Here is a 27,914-nt window from a genome sequence, read left to right as displayed (position 1 = left end):
CCGGATGTTGTCCAACTTTTCGAAGCTTTTTACCATGGCATGAAGTATCTCTCTCATAATTTGATCGTCATAAGAATCAAGGCCAGCTATTATCCTCATGATTTCACTAATGCAAGAGAGAGCTGTAAGCCTTATTACTTCATCATGATGTCTCAATAATCGAGGCTTAACCAACGAACCAAATGCTGGAGATAAAGCTGTTTGCATAGCATCGGGTCTTGACTGATCAAACTTGCCTAAATAAGTTTCCAACTCCTGCAAAATTCTTAGAAGGTCCTCTGTTTGCTGAAATGGACAATCTAATTTCTTCTTTACATTGTGCATTCTTTCTTCCAAATCCTTGTCTCCTGTGAAAGCCATACTGATAATTGAATTCAATCTGAAATAACCCAATCAGGCTGGCAAGAAACCGCTCTGATACCACTGTAATAACCCCAACAGGTTATAACTTCTTCAATCACAAAAAATCTTTATACTTCAGTGGTTTGACATTTCGTCAAACACTTTGCAAGCAAGGGTCATCTGACTGATATAACTTTTCAGATTGCTGCAGTGATTCTTGTTTGGATTTGCCTCAAAGAGAATGCTTACAAAAGACTCCAAATTGTCTAAACAATGACCTAACATAAATATGCAACTAATTTTGGCAATAGTGAATGCATATATGAGTTCTAATCATGAAAATGATCACCAACAGCCAACTGGTATTTTAACAAACAGTTGGTATGCAAGCTAACTAGCTGATAAAAAATGATATATTAACGCTCAAAGACAACTATTAATGAACAGCAATTGTATCTCCTTGATTGAGAATGAGTATCCAATACAATATTCATACTAAGTTAGCCAAGACTCTTGGCATTTACAAAGCTATCAAAATATGATGATTGCTGGTAAAGTAATATGCACCTACAACTGCCAGTGAAAACTAATGCAATACTAAATATCTAACTTCAATACTCCCCTACAGCAGTACGATATTCACAAGCATGATTAAATACAACTAAAGCCATGGATTGCTGATACCATTGTGAGAAATGTAAAAATGAATGATGTATCTATTAATGAATGATAGGTCTGTTATGAAATGACAGTTACAACAGCACTCTATAGTGAAAGGCAACTATGAAAATACACATCAGACCTGGCATATGAAGTCGCCTTAGAGAATAGATGTATTGCAATACCACTGAACAGAAAATAACCTCCTCAAGTGCCCAAGTCGTGCCTCTCTAGCTGCCGCCTCTGATTGTAGATGGCTGCAATCAATTACTTCAATGCTGCCCCTTTTGTTTTGCTTTTTCCCGATCTGCTTTTTCCACTTGCTTTTTCCGGATTTGCTTTTTTTTTGTTTTTGCTTTTTCAAACTACTTTTTCGGATTGCTTTTTTCTGAGCTGCTTTTTTCGGATTGCTTTTTCTGCCTGCTTTTTTCGGACCTGCTTTTTCGGCCTGCTTTTTTCGGACTGCTTTTTCCGCCTGCTTTTTTCGGGTCTGCTTTAAAATGGCTTTCTATAATTTCAGACCTACGAGAAATGACCTCCAATAATTTCGGCCCTGTTAAAATTGCCTCCTGAAATGCTGAAATGCTGAAAATGGCCTTAGGCCCAATGATGCCCTAGCTGAAGTGACTGAAGTATTACCTCCAAATGTGCAACCCTTCAGAAGATATTTCATTTCCTCAGTTATGCTAATCCAAGGGAGTTTTCGTTCCCAAAGATCAATTGACTATCTGAACCCCACTTGGCTCCAGAATAGACTATGTGACTAAATCACAATTTGATGTTAAGAGAGAAATAAACAACTGGATGATTCGAATGAAGCCCGGGTGCCTATTTATTCTTTTCCTCCACTTTCTCCAGAAACTTCTAGAACATTATTTTATTTTATCTATTAAGTGACTTTATAAAAAATATTTTATAATTCAAGTCACTTTATTAAATTAATTAAATATAAAGTTACCTTTTAATATTTATTTATTTGATAACTTTATAAATAATTAACTTAATACCACTTATTTAATTAATTAAAATAATTAATTAGTCATCCTCATAAAATATTCATTATTTTGGACAACCTAATTAATTAAATTAATTAAATCAAATTGCCTCCAAAATGGGGACATGACACTGAGATATGTGAAGGGAACCCCTGATTTTGGCATTCTATATGCAGAAATCAAGATCCTCAGCTCATTGGTTATAAATACTCAGATTGAAGACGGTTTTATTGATGATCGGAAGTCTACTTCTGGATGTCTTCAGTTTGCCGCTGGGCATAGGTGTAATCACGCGAACCAGAAAGAAGCAGCAGGGAGTATCATTCTCGTCAACTGAAGCTGAATACTGAGGAACAGTTAAGGCAGCTTCTGAGTTAGATTGGCTTTGCTGGATGCTTGCCAACTTGCATTTACCTCAAGCAGGTCCTAATCCCCTCTTCTATGATAACAAGAGATTTCTAAAGTTAGCCAAGAATCTAGTCTTTCATGAACAGACAAAGAATGTAGATCTTCATTGTCATTACATCCGCCAACTTGTCGAAGATGGAACCATGATGTTGCAATATGTACATACTGAGAACAACACAATAGACATCCTTACCACACCTCTCAATCAAGACAAGTTTATCAAGTTTAGGGGGCAGCTACTTGGTATAGTTGATAGAATGACCAATAAGGGAGAGTATTAGAAAAAAATTAATATTTTTAGTCTCTCACTATATTTAGCTAGTTCTAGTTAATGGTCTCTCACTATATTTAGCTAGTTCTAGTTAATGGTCATTTAGCCTTTCTTTTTAGTTTTCTCATTTAGTTGTATTTTTAATCGTCTTAATTAAGACAACTTTGCTTTTTTGTTCATGCTATTATTAGCATTTGTAAACTCTATTTAAGAGTTCACTGATATTACAATTATTATCTCGTTTTTAATTATTTCATTCAACTCCACTTTGTAATCACTCTTTAATCGATAATAAAATATCATAACATGGTATCATAGAAACAAGATCTTCTCACGAAGTTTCAATATTTGTCCCTGTTACCTAGTTTTTTCCCAAAAAGACATTTCATTAAAACATGTTCAATGAAAAAAAATGCAGTTCTATTTTTGCTTTGGGTTTTTGTGGAGTTATTTTTGTGTTTTCTTACACTCATGGGGCCACAATGTTTTGTGTGTGGACAATGCATGGTGAAGAAAAACACCATTTTTTGCAGAACTGTGTTTGCAGAATTACAAGTGCTTTAGGGCTTGAAAAGTTGCAAATTGCAAGCCTCGCGCCTTATTTTTGCTTGTGTCTCTGTCATTTTTTTGTACAACATCTAAGCTCATGTTTTAGTCTACTCATGTTGATTCTTCTCTACAAAGTTGAACCCATAAGCGAAATTTTGCCTCGGGAACATTTTATGAAGATAAAGGATGTATGCGATCAATTGGAGGCTATTGGTCGCAAGATGGAAGAAGAGAGCATGCTAGTGATTATGTTGAAGAGTCTAACACAGTCCTATGAACACTTCATTGAGGCGCTCAATAACACCTCCACTAATTTTGACTTGAGATTTGATGAGTTGTACAAAAAGATCTTGGAGCAAGCTGGCAAAGGCATCTCCACTAAGCAGAAAGGACAGTGCACATTTGTGGAGGGTTCCAAGAAGAAGATCACCTTTCACTATTGTGGGAGGCTTGGTCATGTCTAGAGATTCTATAGAAAGTGGTCTAAGAAGACAGCAACAAGCTCATGAAGCAGAGCAGTCTAGAGAGTCAGCATTCTATGTGTTCATGGTCAAATGACTTAAAATTACTTTTTTTTGTCCAGGTAGTTACTAAAATGACCATTAAGGGAGGGTAATAAAGTATTTAATGTTATTATTAATGGTCATTTAGGTTTTTCATTTATTATTTAATCTTTTAGGTAGTTTCTAATTTCTCAATCTGTTGTTTTGGTTCCTTTCGAAAGTTTCTCGGTTGTTTCTCTTTACAACCATTTTGAAATCACTTTTTTACTTATATCAATAATAAAATTTCATAACTGTAACTAGTAGGCACCCTCTACACAAATTTTAGGAAATCAACCAGAAAACCTAGTTGAGACTACAATTTCATCTGCTAGCTCTGCTGAAACAATTTCATGTCCTGATTCCTTCCCAACACCTATCTGGTGATTGACACCAACAATTACACCACGGATTACAAATGCCTTGATAGAAGAAAGTCATAAATCACAATAATAAATAAACATAATTATATAACGTAATATATTATTATTATAATGATATAAATATTATCAATATAGTAATAATTAACAATATAGATGATAATAATATATTATTCACGAAATATAGATATATTAAATAGTGAATAAATAAATGTACTATAAATTAATTAATTAATTAAAATAGATATAATAGTATTAAATATTATTACATTGTTTATATAATTCAAATAATACAATAATCAAATTATCAAATTACTAGAAAATATCCAACCAGTATTGACTGTCTCATATAATCGACATTTAAGGTAGATCACTGATATTGTGTGCATGCTTTACACAGGAAACAAGAATTCCAAGAGCTACCGTAATCTGGAATACTTGGTTATGGACTCCTCAATTCAGTAATCATAGGATACAAGCAATAAGTATTTTGAAAGCAGTTATCAGTTTCTGTACAAGGGGATGTGTCTTCTTGTGGCACTCTGAATTTTCTGAACTGCAGTATTGACTATGTAGTCGGCAAGGTATTCTCGTGCATCAGAGATCTTTTACATGACAGGCCATCATCATAGATTATATTAAGACCAAACAATGATAATATAAACTGAGATAAAACATATGTTTATATTAAGCCAATGAATTAGTATTGGGACATAATTTCAGTTGTTATAGTTCTCATTAAGATTGACCATGATTAATAATTAAGAAGACATGGCTCTTCCAAAACAATGTTTATGGATAGTAGCATGACTATTACAGCATACATAAAAAGAGCTTAAAAATAAAGGAAAGGGGGAAGAGATGATCAATCCGCAGTTGGATAGCTAACACAGACAACAAACTCAGCAACCAACCAATCTTAAGTCAATAGGCAGCATGGAATAATCAAAGATATACATAAAGGACATTCAGACCAAGTCAACCATGCCATAAGTGGTCAAGCAATTCATAAGTAGTCTATGTTGAAACATTTTTAAAAATAATACAGTGAATATACTTGGGTCCAATACAACCAATCATGAAACCAGAAATTAAAAACAAGCACCGATCAAGTAAGAAAGACCTTGATTTGGAATAGATAGGGATGGAAATGTATTGATAAGAAGGAGTGATAACAAAGATGAGGATTTATACTTTAATATTCATGAAAATAAAAAGCCCACGATTCAATAATTTAAAGGTTATAATTTATTATGGGAAAAACAGGTTTTAGAGGGATACTAAAGGAATGTTAGAGCATTATAAACTAACAACTTAATTGCACAGTCCTAACCGGGGACACTACAAGTTTCTCAATTGTTTCTCTTTACAACCATTTTGTAATCACTCTTTTATCAATAATAAAATAAACACTGAATATTTTGCTATTTTATTCTTGCATTCTATCATCCTAATGCTGGATCACAGAGTGTGATTCGAAACATTGATGACAAATAACATACGAAATTGAATCCAGAAAAACAAATAAACTCATGACAGATGGATTGTGGAAATCTGATAATGTTAGTAGGCACCTTCTCCCCAAATTTTGGGAAATCAACCATAAAAGCTACCTAAGGCTAGTAATTTCATCTGTTAGCTCTGCTGAAACAATTTCCAGTTGGAAATTAAAAATAATTTGGGAAATATGAATAAATGTAACACCTGATTCCTTCCCAACACCTATCTGGCGACCAACACCAACAATTACACCACGGATTACAAATGTCTTGATAGCAAGAAAGTCATACCCCATGTAGGTTAGACGAAAACCATCATCTGTGAACAGCAAGCCAAATATAAGAAATGTCAGATTTAACTAATCGGTGTGCCTTAAGGATTTACAATGTGCTCAATAAAACTCACATTTGGATGAATCGTGATGCACAAGCTTATGCTTTAATAATGTTCTCAAATTCTTATAGGTGCCTCCATGCCTACAATGAGACAAACACCATCATTATATAGAATATAAAGCAGCTTTCTTGAATGTTTAATTCATGACATGTAGACAGAAGCATTCCTCAAATCAGTAAGTTAGAGTTGGAATGAGTCAAATATTGTTCACTACCTGTTGGGCAGTATACTTGCATCGAACTATAATCATGTTTGTATAAGATTGCACAATCCTTTCAATTACATGTTCAATAGGTTGCAAGCTACTATAATTTGTGATCACTAGGCATATGCCACTATGACTAACCAAAAATTGTGAAAGAGTGACGCAAAGGCATGCAGACACCTCCAAAAATGTATTTAAAAGTCATCCAATATGAAGTACCCGCCTACCAACAATTGAATTTAAGAGAATCAAAGTTACTTACTTAAGACCAGCAATTCGATCCACTAGCTCGGCTGGAACAATTTCATGCTGCAAATGACAAATAAACAATACGAAACATGAATGATAATAAAATCATAAAAAGGACAGTTCTTCCATGAGAAAGTAAACTTTATATGCATACTTTTTCTGCTATAAACATGAATTGTAAAAAAGAGGACACAAAAAGCATTTTTGACTAAAAGGGACTACATTTGACAGCATGCACTTCAAGTTCACAAGAAACTCCTCCACCACAGTGGTCAGCAGTAATTGATCTGCAAGAACTTTTGCAAAATAGCATCCCCCAAATAACGGTTTTCATAAGCTCAATTCTGATGGGGCATCTAAAGAAAGCTAAGCCAAATGGCTAGTAATATTGTAACATATAGCTTATAATGGTCATTTAAGTTGTTTTCATAGTATCTTTCTATTTTGTGAGTCAGTCTGTTTTAGTTACTTTTGTTTCTGTCTTTATTTTTCCACTGTTTCCATTATGGAAAGATCCTCTATAAAAATCTATATGATGAGCAATCCTCTCCTTTAACAATAATCAATTATCATTTCACAGTATTGCAGCCATAGGTTAATTTTTAGGCAAATTTTCCTAATCAAATTCATGGTCCATTTTAGAAATCTTATTGATTGGGTTTTTTTACAAAACAATTCATGGGATTTACCTAGAAATTTTGAGGAAACATTTACAAGTTTCAAGGATGGTTTTTTAAGAGAAATAAATTTGAGGGTTTCTATTTTTTATGGATTTTTTTAATAACAATACCTGTAAATTTTGGATAATTTCTAGATTTTTTTAATCAGTTTTTTACGATTAAAGTTGTGGTCTTCAACACTACAAAGCTGGAAGTCTTAACTCTTCTGCAAAGTTTGCAGGTTTATTGCTCGTGTGGAGGTTTGGTGGGCTGGGACCTAAATATTTCATCATTTATTTCCTGCAATTTTTAGAATAAAAATCGTGGTTTCTGCAGATTTCCTTTTAGATCTGCAAGGGGTCTCTGTCCCTGTGATTGAATGTTGTCTTTTGGCCAATTTTTCTCACAAAATTCATAAAGGGTTTTTGCTTGATTTTCTTCTCAAAAATGAATGGAGAGTTTTTGCATTATTTTTTCACAAAAATTGTGGTGCATGATGTTTTCCCAGAAATCATGTAGGGTTTATACATAACTTTTTCCCAAAAATTGTGGAGGGTAAAGAAAGAAAAGAAGCATATACCAACACTTATCTGCAGTTTTGCTTTAGTGTAAGTAAGACTCATATTTCTTGATATTCCACTAGCCCTTCCACATGTCAAATTAATCCCTTCTTTCTGGACGTAATTCTTGGCCAAAAATTTGGCCTTATTCTTATCTATGATGCCACCTGCATTATACTTGGTCTTTAAGATCCATTTACATCCAATGTCTCTATCACTTCGTGAAAGATCAACAAGCTCCGAAGTCTTGTTTTTCATTATGGATTGATAATTTGGATCAATAGCCTCCTACCCAAAGCTTCAAATCTAGTGCTTCCTAAACATTAAATTGTTTTGAAGTTATTAATTGTGGTTCAATTCTAGTTCCATCTATTTTATTATTAATTGTTGGTATATGCTTCTGTGCTCCCTTTACCCTCCAAAGCAGAATGAGATAGTGTCAGGTCTCTTTCCAGCAAAGCTATTCTTGTTTGCTAAGGTCTGAAGTCCCTTCATGCCTATGTGCCTTAAAACAAAAAACCCAAAAAAAAATGTTTTCTTAAGAACACGGAGAAGCAGAAACTCTTAACAAGGGTCCATTGAAAAGACAAATGAATAATAATCATTACTAGATAGTGTTGTGACCTTTGCACACCATTGCCCCATTGCAAATTGGTATCCCCTTTGTTTGCTTGTTAGAGGTAGGGTTTTGGCAGTAGAATTTCAGTTATGAGCTCCAAAGCTCAAATTTCCCTTAGGGGTATGGTCAGGCTTTCAAAGTCCCCAAATTGAGAACATAGACAAATATCTTAAGGTTTTGAAGTCACTAGGATCAAGTTGCAAAAGTTGATTAAGGTTTGAAAGAGAGCCTAAGTGTTGGGATGTTTTGGTATATCAATTTGTCCTGCGGTGCATCAATTTATCCCATCTTACCTGTAGATCTGGAGAAAAACAATGAAATCTTGCAAGTTCAGTACGAAGTACCTATAACGATCGATTTTCCACCATCTATGAAAATCAATTTCCCACTATGTCCGGATGAAAAGACCCTATGTTGGTCGATTCTCCACTCCTAGATAGTGAGAAAAAATGAAACTTAAAAACAACAAAAGTCCCTGTGGAGGTCAATTTCCCACCAAGCAAACACTTGGTGAAATTTGGGAAATAGTTTGAAAGCTAAGTTGCCGGTTTGGATTCAGGTTCAAAATTTGTTCAAATTTTTTTGAAGGGTTGGTTTGAATTCGTTTTGGTTTCTTCCATACAAAAGCAAAAGATGACTTTTTTGACTCAAAAGATGACTTTTTTTTACTTTTTTAAAGTTTGTTTTTGTCAACTTTAGTCAATTCAACTCGCCAACCCTAAAATAGACCACTCAAAAGGCCACTAAGGATGTTTTATATGTCATTGTGACTAAACCATTAATTTGTATGTTGGTGTATTTTGCTTATGTTGCTTTACTATTACCATAGTGGTGTTTGAACTCATTTGCTGCTGCATATATATATATATATATATATATATATATATATATATATATATATATATATATATATATATATATATATATATATATATATATAGAACAATCATATCTAGGATTATAATGCCTTTCAAAATAGTCATTTTAATTAACAAAATTTATTTTATTAACTTTGAAAGATTTGATTTCCATTCATTTTTTAATTTTAAGACAACTTATTCTTTATTATCAATAGATTGATGGATGAATTAAGTAATATTTTTATCATTTTGAAATACCGTCTAGTTAGATTCATTGAATCTTATTTTAATTATTATCTTAATGGCATCTTTTTCTTTGTATGAAAATACCTCATTGGGCACAATAAGACATATATATATATATATATATATATATATATATATATGGATATGCAGCAGCAAATTAGTTCAAACACCACTATGGTAATAGTAAAGCAACATAAGCAAAATACACCAACATATAAAATTATAAATTAATGGTTTAGTCACAATGACATATAAAACATCCTTATTGGCCTTTTGAGTGGTCTATTTTAGGGTTGGCGAGTTGAATTGACTAAAGTTGACAAAAACAAACTTTTAAAAAGTCAAAAAAAAAGTCATCTTTTGCCCAAAGTCAGCCTCGGTTCTGCCACTGGGTTTCAAATTAGCTTGAAATTCTGCCCGGCTTCTGCCAACAGACCTTGCAGCAAATTCGGCCACCTAAGGCAGATTTTGAAGTGAATTCAACAAGACTTCAAATATGCTGCAAATCGAACCCGACTTTGGAAAGTCCCTATGAACATGCATTTCCACTTGTCCCTATGAACATGAAAGTTCCACCAGTCCCTATGACCTTCAATTTTCCCGTTGAGGAGTAAAGTGAGCAAGCAAACAAGAAGTCCATATGAGGGTCATTTTTCCACATCCCTCCAAATGTGCACAGAAGAATAAAATTGCAAAGGAACTGATTTGTCATTATGGTGGTTGATTCTCCACAACAACAAAAGGTTGGCTAAGTGTATAGAGAAGCATGGGGATTTATAAAGTCCCTATCCTCGTCGATTTTCCATCAAGAAGAAAATGCAAGAAATGACTAAGTGAGATGGAACCTAATTTGTCCCTACGGTAAGCGATTTTCCACTTGGGGATTTGATCAAACTTAGATGGTTAACTCAAAGGAAAAATAAAAGATTTGACAAGTCCCTATCCCAGTCAATTTTCCACCAGCATGAAATGTGTGACAAAAGAATAAAATGGATTATCTATTTTGTCCCTATGAACATCAATTCTCTACTAAGTGGGCTTGGTATAGTTTAAAGATGAATTCACAGACAAATAAGGTACTGAAATTGTTACTATCTAAGTCATAGGGTTTGGCAAACTTCAAACATGACGTTTGAAGTTCACTGAATGTTCAACAATTAAGAAAAACATTAAAATTCCAAACAAATTTGCCTTAGAAAATGTGTTAATTTTTTATTATATCTTATTTTTCATTAAGTGCATCTTTTTCTGAGATTTTCAATAGCAAGCATTTGATCAGTCCATAGATGGTTTTATTTGTTCACCGTTGGGTTTTTGTGAGAGTTTTTGTTGATGTTTGGTAGCTTCTATTGGATAAACATGTGTGTGTGTGTGTGTGTGTGTGTGTGTGTGTGTGTGTGTGTGTGATATAATTATATATATATTTATTATGATATATATATATCTTAAGTATTATTGTATGAGAAGTTAATATAATAATATATCTTGGAAATCTTATATATATATATATATATATATATATATATATATATAAACTATAATTAAAATTATTATTATATTAATTCCTATTGATTGAATAGACACGTCCCATGAAGGGACATGTCTCTTCTTGGCCTATGCTCTTTATAAATAAGAGATCGCAGCCATTTGGAAAATACATACCGAAGGGGCAATACAATTACATTTGCTGCGATGTGAGAAAATCAACATGGTATCAAAGCCGACTGCAAATGTACAAAAAAAATATTAAGTTTTATTTTGACCTCTCCCTTTGATTTTGGAATTATGTTTCCTGCAAAACAATTCCTTGTCATTAGATCAGAAAATTCCCTACTAGTTGCAAAAGAAAAAGTGATTGTTCGCATAGTTTTGAGTAGACATAACTTCACCCATGCATACTCATGTGAATCCCTTTTTATAGTTTGTAGATAGGATTGGGGCTTATGTGGCTAGGGAGATCATTTCCCTTACAACTCATTAGCGTTGTACCCTTAGCTCAAAACTTGTTCAAAATTTGTCTTGACTTCTACACGGGTTGTCGACTAGTAGAACAGCTCTCAAGTGTTACTAAAGGAGCGTGTGGGGTCAGTTTACTCCTCTCCTATGTCACCCACCCAATCACCATACTTTGTGCAGACAGTGGTGCGAGTTGTTCTCCTATGGTGTGAGTTGACCACACATGACATGTAGTAACAACAACATAGGTTTGACAATATCTATCAAAACCATCGCTAGGCATATGTAATTGAACAATGATATATTGGATTATGCATCAACATCCTAAAACTTATGTTCTAATAACATTCGAGTGGCAGGATATGATAAGATTGAGGCAATTGACAAATGTTTAAGTTTGAAAAACTGAAACTTGATATAGAATAGGAGCCAGCAAGATATGATTATTCCAGGAGACTATTCTCTTGGATATGTTGAAAGAGGATTCACAAGTTCTACAAACTCGTGATTTCAAAATTCAAACACGAGGAGATGTCGTGACTGTGGTGCCAACAGAGGGGAGTACAACACATTTCTCGGTAACTCCATGCTTCAAATTGACTTCTCAAATATAATAAAGTCTCAATTAAACCCAAGAAATAGGCATGAGGCCTCACAAGATTATGGTAATAGTGTTCTTAAAAGATCCAACGAACATCACAAGGGCCTAAGCTCGGTCCTTTATAAGAGAGACTACGCATTATTGCAAGGGGACTACATATGCATGTTTGTTCATCAAATTAACATTTTTTATATATGCGATGTAGAAATGATGATCAAAATGGCATATTTATTGCTCGGGTGTATTGTGGTGTCTCAATATGATACAGAGTCAATGGAACCGATGAGCATTTAAAATGCAGAGCACAATTTGTCAAATGGTGGATAGTGCAATGATAATAAGGCTAGAAAATATTTTCTAAGGATGGTCGAGGTGCACCTATAGATCAACCAACATACAAAGTGCGTAATTGAGAGATGAGGGATATCTGCAGGTTGGGCAAACCTGCAAATGATGTCCATGTTAAGCATTCCACTTAATACACGAGAAATATAAACATACGATTGGAAATACAAAAGGAAGGCAATTCTTTACTTTCAAGACCCATTTGAATACGATAACTTCATCATTAAGTTATAACTTCGTAAGGTGCAATATCGATGTGAATATACACACCAAAGTCATTGATTTAGTGAAACAGTGGCAGAGTATGGGCACCACAGACAAGACACGAGGACAACAAGACCCCAAGCGAGCAAAACAATTAACTTGTGATTGACTCATGTATATTGACCATACAAGAACATGCAACATAGATGACTTGAACACTTACTCACCATGGTAAAGGGTGTCCAAGTGGATATCTCCAAATGGGATCGATTAGATCGTCATATCCACCGAGGAAACTACTAAAGCATACAACCCATAAAGGTATGTATGAAGATATTTTTTTTATATATTCATTTTTATACTCATATCATACAAGATGATATAACTAAAATATATATGTTCAATAATATGTAATGTGCTTTATATAGAATATTGTGAAATATGGTAGTTATATATATATTTGCATAAATTTGTATATATTTTAAAAATGATGTGTACAATGTTTGTTACACGTAAAGAAATTCATTATGAGAGTATAAATGGTAAAAATGAAGTATAGTTAAATTTTGACTTCTATATATCATTAAATATTATGTTATTGGAAATATAAAAGGACGAGTTATGTTGTTGTTAGTAATACTAACATCCAACTTTACATTCTTATTTGTATTTCTATATGTACTATATGAGCTTTTTGCCTTGATTTTTCCTCTGAGAATATTCTTGCAAGAAAAGAAGACTGATTTCAAGCCAAAGGGAGTCTGATACTTCTTGAAAGAGGGGAGAAAATAGAGGATGTGATTCAACCTTCAGTGATTCAAAGGGAGTAAACCATGTTGAGATGGATTCTCCAGTGATCATAAAGTTGTAGCAGTCAAGAGGATTGTGATTCATGGATATAGCTCGTGACTGTGATTTTAATGGGCCTACCCCCTATGTACATCATGAGAAATTGACGACTTCCAAATGATGTCACTTGTATCTACAAAAGTTATTGAAAGGTGATGATCTTACAATAACTTAATTTTATATTATGATGGATATCTTACAATATCTATGTAGATCATAATAGATTATACTTTTGCACGTTGGATGTTTATTGCGTAAGCATTATGAGAATGCCTGTGCACATACCTTTTAAACATTTTTTTGAGTATATAGTGAATGTTATGCAAATTGATGTTCTAGAGGCCATTACACAAAGTACGTGGTGAATATCATACTACTTGATGTTCTGAAGGCCATTACTCACAGTAATTGGTGAATATCTTACATCTCATTCTGGAGGCCATTACTCAAAGAGTATTTGGTGAATATCATATATTTGTTACTCTGGAGACCAATGCTCATGTGATTTCAAAATGGTAAATATTATGTTTTGATATTTTGCAGACCATTACTTAGAGTATTTGGTGAATGTTATATGTTAATATTCTGGAGGCCAATACTCATGATAGCAAAATGTTGAATATCTTCTAATCAAAGATATTCTTATATTACATTGAGGTAATATATGGTCATATGTTGATCCTCCCTAGCTAAGAGGAAGTGTTGATGTTTGGTAACTTCTGTTGCATACATATATTGGTTATATATGAGATATATATATATAATTGTATTAGAAGTTAATATAATAATATATCTTGAAAATCTTACATACATATATATATAAACTAATAATTAATTTATTATTATATTAATTCCTATTAATTGAATAGACATGTCCCATGAAGGGACGTGCCTCTTCCTAGCCTATGCTCTTTATAAATAAGAGGTCGCTGCCATTTGGAAAATATATACCGAAGAGGCAATACAATTACATTTGCAGCAATCTGAGAAAATCAACAGTTTTACCCATATATGCAACGCTATTTTACTACTGATGCCTAGCCAATGTAACATGGCCCAAGAAGTCGAATGGGGTGGTACAGCAGATCAAAGGTAGCCCACAACACCTGTCAAACTCCAATTACTTTGTCGACTCTAGGCAAACAAACTTCACTAGATTTTTGTAAGTTTCTTCTTTGTTTTTTGCCTTGATAACAATGAAACTTAAGCATTTGCTTCTCTTTAGGTCTTTTTGTTTAGTTTTCTTTTATTCTATAAAAATTTAAAATGCATTTTTTTTAAAAGAAATTTTAATTATGATATCGACTTTGACATTTATAAAAATTGAAATGTTATAATATTTAGTTCCAACCAAAATTAAATTTAAGATTTTTTCTTCATTGGAATAATAGTTCAATTAATTTGATAATTTATTGTGTTATCTACAAAAAAAATTAAAAAGAATTTCTAAGGCGAGTTTAAAGTCAATTTTTTCACAATGTTTTACTCTCGTCCAACTTCATCCGCATTTTATACATGCCAAACTCCAACTCGGAAATCAACAGCATGATGAAATCAAAAATCTTTATACATGTTGATTCTCCACAAGGGCATTAGTGACGGAAGTTAAAAAAAGTAGTGTACAGGGATTAGTCTCTGTGCTAGTTAAATCTCCACTAAGGGGCAATGTTATAGTCCCACATTCATTACAAAGTGACCAAGCTGAATAAAAACCAAAATCAATAGCCATCAACACAATGATAAATACAATACAAAGAAACAATTTCAGTTTGGCAGCTGAAGAAAATCCATTGAGGACTGATGAATTAAAAACAAGGCAAAAAGGAAGACATCAGATCAAAACAACTAGCATCAAGACAGGGGTGTGTTGAAGATGGAAGCTGTCATAGAGATCTTTATCTCTGGAAATATGGACGTTATTACCATTATTGTTACCTTTAGCTGAAAAGGACGCTTATATTTAATTTGCAATATTAAATGTAATGACATGTGTCATTTGACATGCGTTGAGGCATTGAAAATTGTAGAGTTGTAATTGTAACTATAATAAAGAGTCACGTTTTGGAAATTTGGAGAGACCTTCGGTTGGAATGTGAAGAGTCTCTCCTTGAGTTATATATATCACATCAAGCGATACGCATTGAAAACTTGAATTTTTATGATCAGTAAAAATGATATTTTTGTTGTGTGTTTGGGTTTTTCCCTTCATTCTAGAAGGGTTTTCCCAGGATAGTTTTGGTGTTGATTATATCTCTTTTATGATTTATTAACTGTTGTTTATCATCTTTAACTTTTGGGGTCTAGTTTCAACAGGGTATCAAAGCCAGGTTAAGCCATGATGAACAAGGGATCATAAGCAATGTTGGTCAGATAACAGATAAAATAAGAGTTTCTCTTGTTCGTGCTATTTGTTGGCTTTGGTTATTTGTGTCCTCGTCTCTCTTTTCAATATTTTTTTTAATCTCAGCATATTGTTTTTGGTCTCTGTATCTTCTTGGGTTACCGATTAATGCCTATTCAAATATTGTTGTATCTGCTTCTTCCTAGTCCGTCTCTGCCAAGTTTTAATGTGCAAGTATTGTTAATCTGTGTGCTTGGCTAAAGTTACTTTTTGTGTGGATGCATCTGGAAACAGTTTTTCTTTTTAAGTGATGTGTATCTTTGTTTTCCTTGGTAAGGTTATTCGTCCAAGTTTAGTTTTGACTGAAATAACCGCAGGAGTCTACAATTCAGAGGTATTAACTGTTTTCTGAAGTGATTAAATATCAGTAGAAGCTATCATGAAGTCTTGGTTGCCCATGCTTGTCTTCCGCCTTGCTGCCAATGAGAATCTCCAGCCGGGGGATGTAGCGTTCATCTATCCAATTTCTCTTGTCGTTACGCTGGAATAAGTTCTGGGAATCGAGTCAATTTGGAGAACTCAGTTTCAGTTTTGGTCTAGTGCTTATATCGTTCTCCTATTTGATTTGCTTATCTGATTTTACCATCATTGTCTCCAACCATTTTTTTGGTAGCTACCGTCTGACTGTATTTTATTTTCGGTTATGATCAAGAGTAGCTTTTTTTATGTAGATTATTTATTACATTCGCTTATGTCTTTTTGGCATCATGCTTATGTTTTTAGTGATGATGTGGCATCATGACTGGCATTTACTTGCATTTTAAGTGTCAATTATATGCGATGTCGGTTCATTCCTCTCCATCGTCTATTTCATTAGTCTCTCCCTTCTCCCTTTCTGTCATGGCATTGAATCATTTTAGTAACCGTCATCTTTTAATGATCATCGATTTTTTGCTACTGACAAGGAAAGAACAAGATATAGTGGCAGTTTATCTACAAAAAAAAAAGATGACTTTGTTGTGCAGTGTAATTGGGTTCAATAGTCTCTGAGCCATAAGCGGCAGTATTAGAGTTTCCTATCTTGTGTCCTGTCTGAAACATTTAATGATGATCGACTTATTTTTGCATTTGAATGGTCTCGTTGAACTTCAACAGTCACATATTTATTATGCTCATCAGCACTTTGGAGAAAGTATGGCAGCGGTCATCATTCCAGAGCATCTTTGTTGTGATTTGGAAGTAGATCTAATGCAGACTGGAAAAAAATTATAATACACATGCAGAGCTGAAGCAGATCAAAATCAGCCAACACAATTATAGTAACTGGAATAGTCTGTTGGTCTCTATTCACGGAGGACCTCTGGAGTTCATGTTTGTTGTTATAAGCCCTGATGAGTCAACATGTCTTGTATTGTGACAATTAATTTTGGATTTTAAGAGATATGTATTCTGTGATATTTTTATCATAACATAAGGAATAATGTTTTCTTTGAGGTTGCAGGATGCAACAAGAAAAGCAATGAGATGGTGATATTGCTTTGAGAGAGATGTTCAAATTCAGAGGGAGGACACTATCTCAATCTTATTGCATTAATCAAAATAGTTCTTGACTGATTTACTAACCTCTCTTCATTGCAAGAGACAACATGAAAAGTTGATTATGAGGGGGGTGTTTCAGCTTCAGAAGGAGGCGAAGCTTCATAATTAAGAGGGAGTGCTTAAGGAATCTCATCATTTTCATATATGATTTTAATGCTTGTAATATTTGTAGAGTTTGAGACTTGAATGGACTAAGTCTTGTTTTGTTATGTCTATTTCTATTCATGTGCAATCAGCAATAAGATTGTCAGAATCAGCTATGATAACTCTTTCACTATGCAATAGCGAATATCATGTTGAGGAGTCCATGATGTCATCACGTTGAGAGATTTCATGATGGGAGTTGGATGTCATGTTGAGAGGTTCCATGATAATTCAAGTTGAGAGAGTCCATGATTAAAGGATTAGCTGTGAGTCTTACAAATCTTCTCATGTTGAGTGATTCCATTAATATGAGTAATTGTTACTGGATTTCATATTGAGTGATTCCATGAAAATGAGTAATTGTAACAGGTTTTCATGTTGAGTGATTCCATGGATATGAGTAATTGTTACAAGCGTTCATGTTGAGTGATTCCATTAATATGAGTAATTAATACAGGCTTTCATATTGAGTGATTCCATTAATATGAGTAATTGTTATAGGATTTCATGTTGAGTGATTCCATGAATATTAGTAATTGTTACATGTTTTCATGAATCTTATAGGATCTATGTGATGAGATTTTATCATTGACATTTTGGTTGCAATCTTGTTGCTTGTTCAACTAAAGATCCCTTTCTGGCTAAGGAGTGTTGAAGATGGTAGCTGCAATAGAGATCTTTATCTCTAGAAAATATGGACGTTATTACCATTATTGTTACCTTCAGCTGAAAAGGACACCTATATTTAATTTGTAATATTAAATGTAATGACATGTGTCACTCGACATGCGTTGAGGCATGGAAAATTGTAGAGTTGTAATTGTAATTATAATAAAGAGTCATGTTTCGGAAATTTGGAGAGACCTTCAGTTGGAATGTGAAGAGTCTCTCCTTGAGTTATATATATATCACATCAAGCGATAGCCACTGAACACTTTAACTTTTATGATCAATAAAAATAAGAATTTTGTAGTGAGGCTGGGTTTTTCCCTTCATTCTAGAAGGGTTTTCCTAGGATATTTCTGGTGTTGATCATATCTCTTTTATGATTTATTTACTGTTGTTTATCATCTTTAATTTCTGGGCTCTAGTTTCAACAGGGTGAACTTGTGAAAGTAAATCAGAGATTTAAAATCTGTTATAGAAAGGTTATGAACTTCATGAAAAAACCAAAATCAGGAGTAAATTCAAAATTGTTATCGCTTAGTGTGAGCAAGGGCATAAAAACATTAGTGATTTTCTTTGGGTAATCAAAGAACAAAAAGAAAAGGAGATCGCCCAGGCTGCCTGTGACTGTTATCGTCCTGAGAATTCATTGGTGCAATCAGATTGGTTCCAGGTTCCATAATCAGACTTTAAAACAAATGAGCAATCACATTCTATCTTCAGATTGATGCATTTTCAGATTTTTTGTTTTACAAGTTCAATTTTCTGATTTTTTGGGTCTAAACGGTTTGAAATTATAATAAACTCAGAATTTAATAAGTTTTGGAATTAACATTTTAAAGTGTTTCCTTAAATCAGTAATGTCAGCCATCTTCTCTTTTGCAGGTGCGATTGCATGGGTAATGATCAAACAGGGAGGAGAATGGGAAAAGGACTTCAAGGCAGTGATGAATAAGGATGGAACAATCAAGACAAGCTTGAGGAAATGCAAAGGTTACAGATTTCCCAACATCATGATCGAGCTCACATGTAAGAATCATTCCGAAATCAACTCATGCAAAGAAAATTAATAAATTCTATAAATCAAGGGGTTTAACATAAGCTTGAATTTCTTTTGGAAATCCAAAATCAATATGAAGGAACCCAGCATCACAAGAAAGTGAACAGGATGAAAGCTAAAGGGGTCCGAGTCAAGGTTGTAGAAGATTGCCATGAGATGACAAGGAATCCCAAAAAATGAAAGTGGAAATACAAAGGATTCAGCTACTACAATGTCAGACATCTAAGAAAAAGAAATCCAAGGAGAAGAAAAAATTCTTAAGGATGAACAAGTAGTTGAAATGAAGTTTGCAAGACAGTCATGCTGAGGTGGCATACGTAATCTCATTCACCCACATATTGGTATCTTATTGTCATTGGTTGTCATTTAGCGTTTGTGGCAACCCTAAATAGCTGGTTTCAAATCAATCCAGACCATCTATTGTATGAAAGACCATCTATTGTATGAAAGACTCCTATATAAACCCTGTCCCTCACATTTGTAGAGGGAGTCTTTGGAGAATTGTCAATTTGATACTACCAAAATTGAAATAAATCATTGATGTTGGGTGATTTCATGAAGATTTTGGAGTGTTGTGTGGTTCTTTGATTTTTCAAACATTGTTTAGAATTTGCTTTAAGTGTTTCAGTTGAATGAAATAAATCTTGGAGGACCATTTGTGAAAGTCACTTAATCCATACTACTTGTACTTTGCTGATTGCAAATTTGCTTTGCGTGGTCAATTAGAACTTAATCCCCCCCAAAAAAACCATAAGCATTCTTGGAAGGGAGACATCCTGGGACGTGAGGATGACATTACCAAGTCCCCAGTGGCGCCACCAATTCGGCTGCTAGCGGTCAGCAACACAAGTACATCCTGGCTTTCCCAAGACACCGAGGGGGGCACATGTGCATCCCTTGAGAGTCTCGAGAACACCTAGGCATCCCCTGTGACAGCGACTTCAAGCACATGTTAAAAAAACATCTTTTTTATTATTACTTTGGTTCTATTCGAGCCCTATAGGTATGTGGGACCCATCTATGGTCTTCGATGCCTTCAAAAGGCCTTCCAAGCTTCATTGAATTCACATTTTCATTCCTAATAATTTGATACAGCAGGCAGAAGAGTGAAGAGCTGAGAAAAGAGTGATTGGAGGAGTGAAACAAGTGATTGTGAGTGAGAGTGACAAGGAGCAAGAAGAAGTTAAGATTATATTTTATTTTCTGATTTTCAAAGTTTTTTCATTTCTCGTTGTTTCATTTTTTAAATTAATTTAAATTTTGTTTTACAATTTAAAAAAATTGTCAAAAAAATTAAAATATAAAGTTTTATTTTTTTAATTTTAAAGTGCCCTAGGCTGAAACTATGTGTTTATTGTTTTGTTTTTCATTTTGTGAAATGCTGTGTCAAAATGGGCTCCCACAGTCATGAAATGAATGAGGATGCGATGGAGACTCGGTCTCATAATGCAAGCCAATCATAATATGGAACTAGACATGAGGATGAGTCAAATGAGAAGGGTGAGCATGAGTCAAATCCGGAAGGACAAACTAGCTGCATAGCTAATGCACTACTTGTTACTGATTGCCCCTCACATCTTTTAGCAGAAAGGGGTAGGGATCCTTATGATCCCAAATCCCCTCTCACATAGTTTGCAAGAAGAATAACAGCCCCAACGCCATTAAATGGAGGCACAAGAAAATGGAAACGCAGCATTTGTGTTAGACTGGTTTAGGAGCATCACTAGAGTTAATGTACACTTCCTCTTTTGGGCAGGAAAAAGTGTTGGACCATGTGATTTTTAAATTATTTAAGGAGGCTAAAAATCTGCATTACATAATTGAGTTCAACAAGCTTTAGGGTCTTCTAGATGTCTTGGGAATCGCAATGCCTACTATCTTATTTGGTAGGCAACATGTTCAAACTACTCAGCAGATTCAGGGGCAGCAATGGAGGCAACCACATATTTATACTCCTCCATCACATCTGAGAGCAAGGACATTATCAAGGTCAGCCTCAGGACCTTCATCCACTTATAGTGGCTGAATCACAATAGGGCAAGGGGAGACACAAGATGCAAACTCTAGTGGCAGTAGGTCAATGTTCCTTCTGGGGTTCGTGATATGGCTTGATCGCATTTTGTGTCTTCTATAAGTCTAGTTGTTGTATCGGACATTAACAGGTCAATCTTTCGATGCAACGACAATACTAGCTTGTAATAAATGGTATCAGGGCTTAGTCATAGATTTGAATCTACACAAGTCGCAGCAAGTAACGCTGGAGGGGGATTGTTGGCAATGGGCCAGCAACCCTCGCGGGGTTCATGACATGTCTTAACCACCTCTGTGTCTTCTAGAAGTCTAGATGTTGTATCAGACATTACCAGGTCGCTCTTTTGGTACAACGAAAACCCTAGCTTGTAACAAACTCAAAGTAACCTCATAGCTGATTTGTTTAATGTGCACTTGAGGGATCAGATAGATGATTCCATTGGCAGGTTCTTTGTTGCCAATGGTATCTAGTTTCATATTGCTCAATCTCCTTATTACGAGGAGATGACATCGATAGTGGTGAACGGAGGAACATGAAATGTGCCACCAAGTGAGCACAAATTGAGGACCACCATTTTGGATAACAACTATGCCAAAATCAATTCATTGATGGAGACAATGAGCGTATGTTGAGGGGGGTCAGGATGCAACATAATTATGGATGGGCGTACAAACATTAGGCATTGCCCACTCATCAATATCATAGTTACATTCTCTACGGACCCATTCTTTCTTAGGGTGGTTGATTGCTTAAGGCATTGAAAAGATGTTGTTTTTCAATTTGACATCCTTCAAAGTTCAAACAACTATAGATGAGATTGAGCCAAAAAATGTGATCCAAGTAGTGACAAATACAGCACATTTGTGCATAGTTGTAGGGAAGCCTATTGAGACAGCATACATTTTGAACAAGCCAAATAACTGAAATGAGGGTGAATCAGTTATTCCCACACACTTATTAAAAAAATTCAACTATTGGTAAATACCAAGGTTGCACAGGGACGGTGGTAATTGGGTACTTAGAATATGGCTACAGGTACGAGTACGACTACTTTCCAAAAAAAGGGATGGGGGTACTTGGGTACATCAATTTTTTTAATGAATTTTTTATTTATAGAAATTCTGAAAATTTTAGTCATGGCAATGGTTTTTCAAAAAAAAGAACAGTGATAAAGTTTGCAGATGTAATGTATTTATTTCAGTTTCAGATTTGCAATATGTTTGTAATAATAATATATGCTAAACGTTTAGATGCATAACAGAGAAGGCAGAATTTTAACATGAACAAGGAGATCATAAATCATATAATAATGACATATTGCTAATGATAAACTTCTGGCTGGAACAGTGATAAAGTTTACTATTATTCTGTATTGTTCCTTTGCTGGATCTTGACCTTGGGGAGTCCAGTAGTTCTAGTGATGAGGAGTTTGACGACTTCCAAAGGGATGATTAGAGGCCTCCACTACATTTTGTCATTTTGACATTTTTATTTTGTACCAGTTTTGATATCATACTTGTCATTGTAATCATCTTTAAGATCAGATATTTTTTATATCATTTAATAGAAATCTTACACTTGTCAATTGGCAATTGAAGTTTTTTATAATATTGAATATTCTAATTTTAAGCTAATAATCGATATTTTTGATATCATCTAATAGAAATCTTACACTTGTCAATTGACAATTGAATTTTTTTATAATATTGAGTATTCTAATTGGTGAAGTTGAATGGCTCACAAAGAGCCAACCAGGGATCAAGTCTTGCTGAGCGCAAGGCTCCGTCATCATAAGGGATGAGACCGGGATCATGGCCCAAGTGATTTTGATGGCATGGATAACCCTCAGTTCTTGGCTCTAAGCCGAAGAGGTTTCAAGCACAAGTGGGCCCGTATCAAGTCTGTAAATCATCTATGTGGTGGCCTTTGCTGGTTGGTAGCTCGCAAGCTTCGTGCCTTGTTGGGTTGCCTCGCAGGTCTGAACCCTCCATCAAAAAAAAAAAAAACTTCAATGTTCATTGTTCAAGTATCTATTATTTAGTATTTGGCATTTGCAATTTTGCTATTTTACTTCTTAATAGTCTGATACGTCTTTTCATAACTAGCATTTTAAGTACCATGCATATAGTGCATTATAGTGTATTATATATAGTATACCACCCCACCCCACCCCGTTGTCATCCCCAAATTAAGGCCCTTGTGCCCTCGTCCCGGAAACCATTCCCCCCGTTCTGGTGTCCCCCTATCCTTGACGGTGATGTAACTATGATATAAGCTTTACTTTAATAGTTACTTGCTCATTGATATGCATCCTATTGATGGTGTCAATGTTGTAATGATTTCATCATCTATTGTCTACCTTAGAAGATTGCACTAGCTTGGTGGAAGTTGATGAAGAAGCTAGGTCTAGTATAGTACATAAAGACATTCACTGCCTATTGCATTCTAGAATTAGAATACGATCTCTAAACCCTTACCTCTTTGCATTTCATTTCAAAGCTTTGCTAGAATTAGGATGAAGCACTTGTATTGCCACACAATTCGTAAGGAAATGTTGATAAATCTAGAGGGAATAGCATAAGTCCCCTTCAATTACCAACATACATCAAGCCAAACGAGCTCATTTCCAACATAGAATCGCAAGTTTGCAAGTAGGAATCCTGGAGTCCCCTCTTTGATGTTTTTGCAATCTTAGCATACAAGAGATCTTTGCTCAGGAGAGGATAGAATGTCCTTTGGCACTTTATTCTATGTTGGTGTGGCCATTAAACACTCATCAAAAAACAGAACCAAAGATGTGCACTTTTGAACTGAATCTTACCAGCATATCTAAAATAAAACTATGCCAAGCAAGAGCTGGAAGGATATTCAGAAACCAATACGGAGAGGCATTTCTGGTTTATTTTAAAGCACTTGGGCAAGTGTCTAAATGCAGCAGCAAAGGAAACTGAAGGTGACTTGTTGATGATGAAAGATGCAGTTGCAAAAGAATTGTGTCAATAATAGAAAAATATGCCAGGACTGCAGAGCATTAGTTGAGGATGAGTCTATTGAATGTAAAGCCTTTGCCAGGTCCAAAGGCAACAGCATGACCAATAATCTTGCCAACCCAGGAGCTGACATGTATTACTAAAAGACCTTGAGCCTGTAGTCAAAATTCATCTCCACCCACAAGGCTCTCACATTAACTCAATCAAATATGACAAGCAAAGCTAACATGATTTAGATAAATAATGAAACCTCATTTGAAAAACGTGGTCCCATAATTTAGCAGCCTGGCCATCTCTTTACATGTTCACTCAAACCATTGTCATCTGTATCCTCCCATGCATGAGAGTGGGGCATTTTATGGTTTATCGCTCTTCCACTTAAACTTTCTCAGTCTACCTGTTTGGCAGGTGAAAATTGCAGGTGTCCAATGGTGCATGGCATTTCATTCCAAGGTCAAATGTTCAACTATGCTTAAGTTTTCCCCATGTTCTGCATTTCCTATTTCAAAACTTCAAAAATGACTATTGCTGTGACACTTTATCTTCAATTTCTCAAATTTGGAGTTTTTTGAGAACTGGCAATATGGGTCTTGGTTTTTACAAGAATAATTCCTATCAAATTCTTAATCTGAGTAGAAACAACTATGTAAGGCAAGGATTTGAGGTGGAATTGACAAATATTTCCTCCATTTTTCAATCATGTCTTGACTGTTATTATTCTGGTGGATCCTTGCTTAGCTGGACACCCTTGGCCTACATATTTCTTTGTAGTTCTGATATTCTAAACCTGGAGTGTTTCCATTTCTATGATGAAATGATATATTTTCCCTAGACCTTTCTTCTCTAACTCTTTCTCAGATAGAAAATTCCTACTTAGTTTATTATTATCTCCTAATTCAACTCAATACTGCTTTTAGACCTAGAAGAATGCCCTGGTTTTTTAAGTTGGTGAGGTGTGGAAGAATTGCAGGTGTGCTCAATATAAACATCAAAGTCAATCTCCCAGTCTATATTCATTTTCTGGTTTAGAGTTTTCTCTCTGTCTGTTTTTCCTTGACTTTTCTGTAGAAGGCTTGTATTGCTGTTCTCATCGCAAGGCACATGGCACACAACAGGATAAATATTAGAGAACGGGAAGACATATCTACAACTAGGAGTTCTAGATTGGTCACAGACAACTAAAAGAGTTTTCCAGGGCTATACTGATAATCTGTGTAACTGTAACACCTTAAATGAAGTGCACAAGGCCTATACTGGTCTTGCTGATGAATTTAATTGAAAAAACTTATCGTGTATAAAATATTAATTGATGAGAGGAGCATGACTTGGCATATTGGAAACATGCCTTCGTAAAGATAATAGAAGCTCAGAGACACTTACGTGGTAAGCCATCAATATTTTCAGATCTAAGCTCTATGGAACACACCCATGTGAGTGGTAAGTATTGCTGTAATATAATTTAGAGATTTCTAATTATTTGTATTTTAAACTGTCTATGTGGTTGCGGTTGTGTTTTATCTTCATTTAGCTTCCGGCATTCCAAATTTCAGATCTAACTTCTAGGCTGCTCTTCAAAAACTTGGACTGTGCAATGCACTACTGAATTATGATAACATCCTAGCAATCGTTAGGAGTTGGACATTCAAGATCTAAGTTAGGATTGATGAAAAAATGTCGTGGCTTGAGAGACAGCAAAGCAGAAGACCAGATGCCACATGTGCAACGTTCCAAATTGACACATGTGAGATAAGCCGCAAAAAGAATATATTTGATAGGACTTGCCAAACATTTGCACCTGTTAAAGATGAAGGAGGCAACCGAAAAAGGGGACCGAAAGGGAATTCCACGGAAGCAGCTACTTCTAGTAAAAAGGAAGGAAATGCCTCTTGCAGGTCTGAATAGAACTTTCCTTTGAGTGCAATGTGGAGTCCCAAAACATAATAATAAAAGGGCAAGCGTCAATGGATGTACGTATGAAGGGTGGCTTCTATTACTGCATTGTACTTAGATGCAGACCAAGCCAGCTAGGAGCCTGTCTTTTGGCGAGCCACGAGAAGAAATAAAAACTTTCCGATGCTATCACGCAATCTATGAGCTTCTTGCATAAAGCTCTTTTTTCTATCTAGGTTAAATAGTATAAAACCCACATAAGGAAAAAAAATCAAGTGATGGCAAGAGACATGCCAAAAAAGAAGTCACAAGATCAGCTGTTTTATCATTTTTAGATATGTAAACCGAGTATAGGAGGAGAATGTATGAAATACAATTGCTATTAATTTCTTATTTACTCCTCTGAACTTTCATTTTTAGGTAAAAGTTGATGGCAACCTTTCATTGTTCCAGTCAGATGAAAGCTTTCTTGACCTATTTGTAGCATTAGAGGTCTCCTTTCTATCGATCGCCTATACCAAAAATAAAATAGAAACTCAATGAATGCATCAGTTTTACACCGCAAATACACAAACTTACATTTCTCATGCCCATTTCCACTGCTGTGAGTACACGAAATTCATCCTTGGATAAGTATCTCAACACATTAACATCTAGCTTCATGGTTGAAAAGCAAATAAACTTCTCAAAAGCTCGAGACCGCTTCCTCTGGAAACCGTTCGAGGAGATAAAACCCAAAAAGCCCTGCTAACCAATAACAGTGCATTCAGTCCTTCTCAAAATTACTAAAAGCAAAATGTATTTTCCTTATCTGCACATTGCTTGGAAATCTCAAATACGAAAGGTAAAAATATTACTGTATTATCACCCTGTAAGCAAAACAATATCACAAAATAATAAAATTGGGCCACATAAACCGTACGCAGTGATCCTGTGTTTAGCTCTGAATTCCTAAAACCAGAATCTGCTCCGCCCTGTAGCCTGTTTTATTCGTTTAAACTCATCTGCTTCCTCGCAGCAAGAATTCCTCTTCAACAGAACCTCGAAATTATTGAAATTATGTGAGTTATTTAGAGTGCCGAGCAACCTCTACTGAGTGCAGATCGACGCAAGTGTGAATGATGAACCATAGACGAAACATATGTAGTTTCGTGACTGAAAGCAAAAACAAAAAATGCCCTCGGATCTTAACCTGCAACACGCGGCTTACGCAGCAAGAAATTATTTTTATTTAGTGCTTCGATTAGGTCGTGGAAGAACTGTAGTTGATATTATTATTATTATTATTATTAATTTATTTTAATTTTATTATTGTTATTTCATTTTATTTATGAGTTATATTTTTAATTTGTGTTTTTAAATTCTAAAATGTTTTTTAAATATTGAAATAATGTTGAGAAGTTAGATTTTGTTTTTTCATTATATGTTTGTTAATTATTTAAAATACTTATTTTTCTATATTAATATTTAAATTATTATTTTTCATTAAGATAAAAATTATATTTAATTAAATAAGATTAAAATATTAAAATTAATATATTAATAATGCTCTTCTATATAATTCTACTTGTACATTTATTCTAAATAAACAAAAGCATATTTTTAATTAAACTAATATAAATAAGAGTAATCTTATAGCTTAATATGTAGTAGTGCATGTGATAAGTAATAAATATATAAATAAATAAAAACAATTGTAAAATAATTAAAATATAGATTCTAAAAATAATAAATATATTATTTAAATTTATTATTAAAAAACTTAATATTATAATAATAAAAATAAATAACATAAT

The 27,914-nt window shown here is 34.4% G+C and overlaps 1 protein-coding gene across 2 annotated transcripts in view; it reads right to left on the bottom strand.

The window, feature by feature from the left end:
* The window catches only part of LOC149544937 (protein serine/threonine kinase), a 66,657-nt gene extending 39,338 nt beyond the window's left edge, over window positions 1–27,319 (bottom strand). For both annotated transcript variants that reach the window (XM_089795480.1, XM_089795481.1), the window contains exons 1-5: window positions 27,041–27,319; window positions 26,698–26,862; window positions 6,511–6,557; window positions 6,053–6,123; window positions 5,852–5,965 (exon numbers count right to left, since the gene is read on the bottom strand). In XM_089795480.1, coding sequence (XP_089651606.1) covers window positions 5,852–5,965; window positions 6,053–6,123; window positions 6,511–6,557; window positions 26,698–26,781 — 316 coding nt within the window. In that variant the 5' untranslated portion in view covers window positions 26,782–26,862; window positions 27,041–27,319. The remainder of the gene's footprint in view (window positions 1–5,851; window positions 5,966–6,052; window positions 6,124–6,510; window positions 6,558–26,697; window positions 26,863–27,040) is intronic.
* Between the last annotated feature and the right edge of the window lie 595 nt (window positions 27,320–27,914).

The sequence above is a fragment of the Cupressus sempervirens genome, chromosome 8 (genome assembly GCF_028749045.1).
Source record: "Cupressus sempervirens isolate cs-2001-9-10 chromosome 8, ASM2874904v1, whole genome shotgun sequence".
Classification (NCBI taxonomy): domain Eukaryota; kingdom Viridiplantae; phylum Streptophyta; class Pinopsida; order Cupressales; family Cupressaceae; genus Cupressus; species Cupressus sempervirens.
This window is presented reverse-complemented; position numbering and strand designations above follow the sequence as displayed.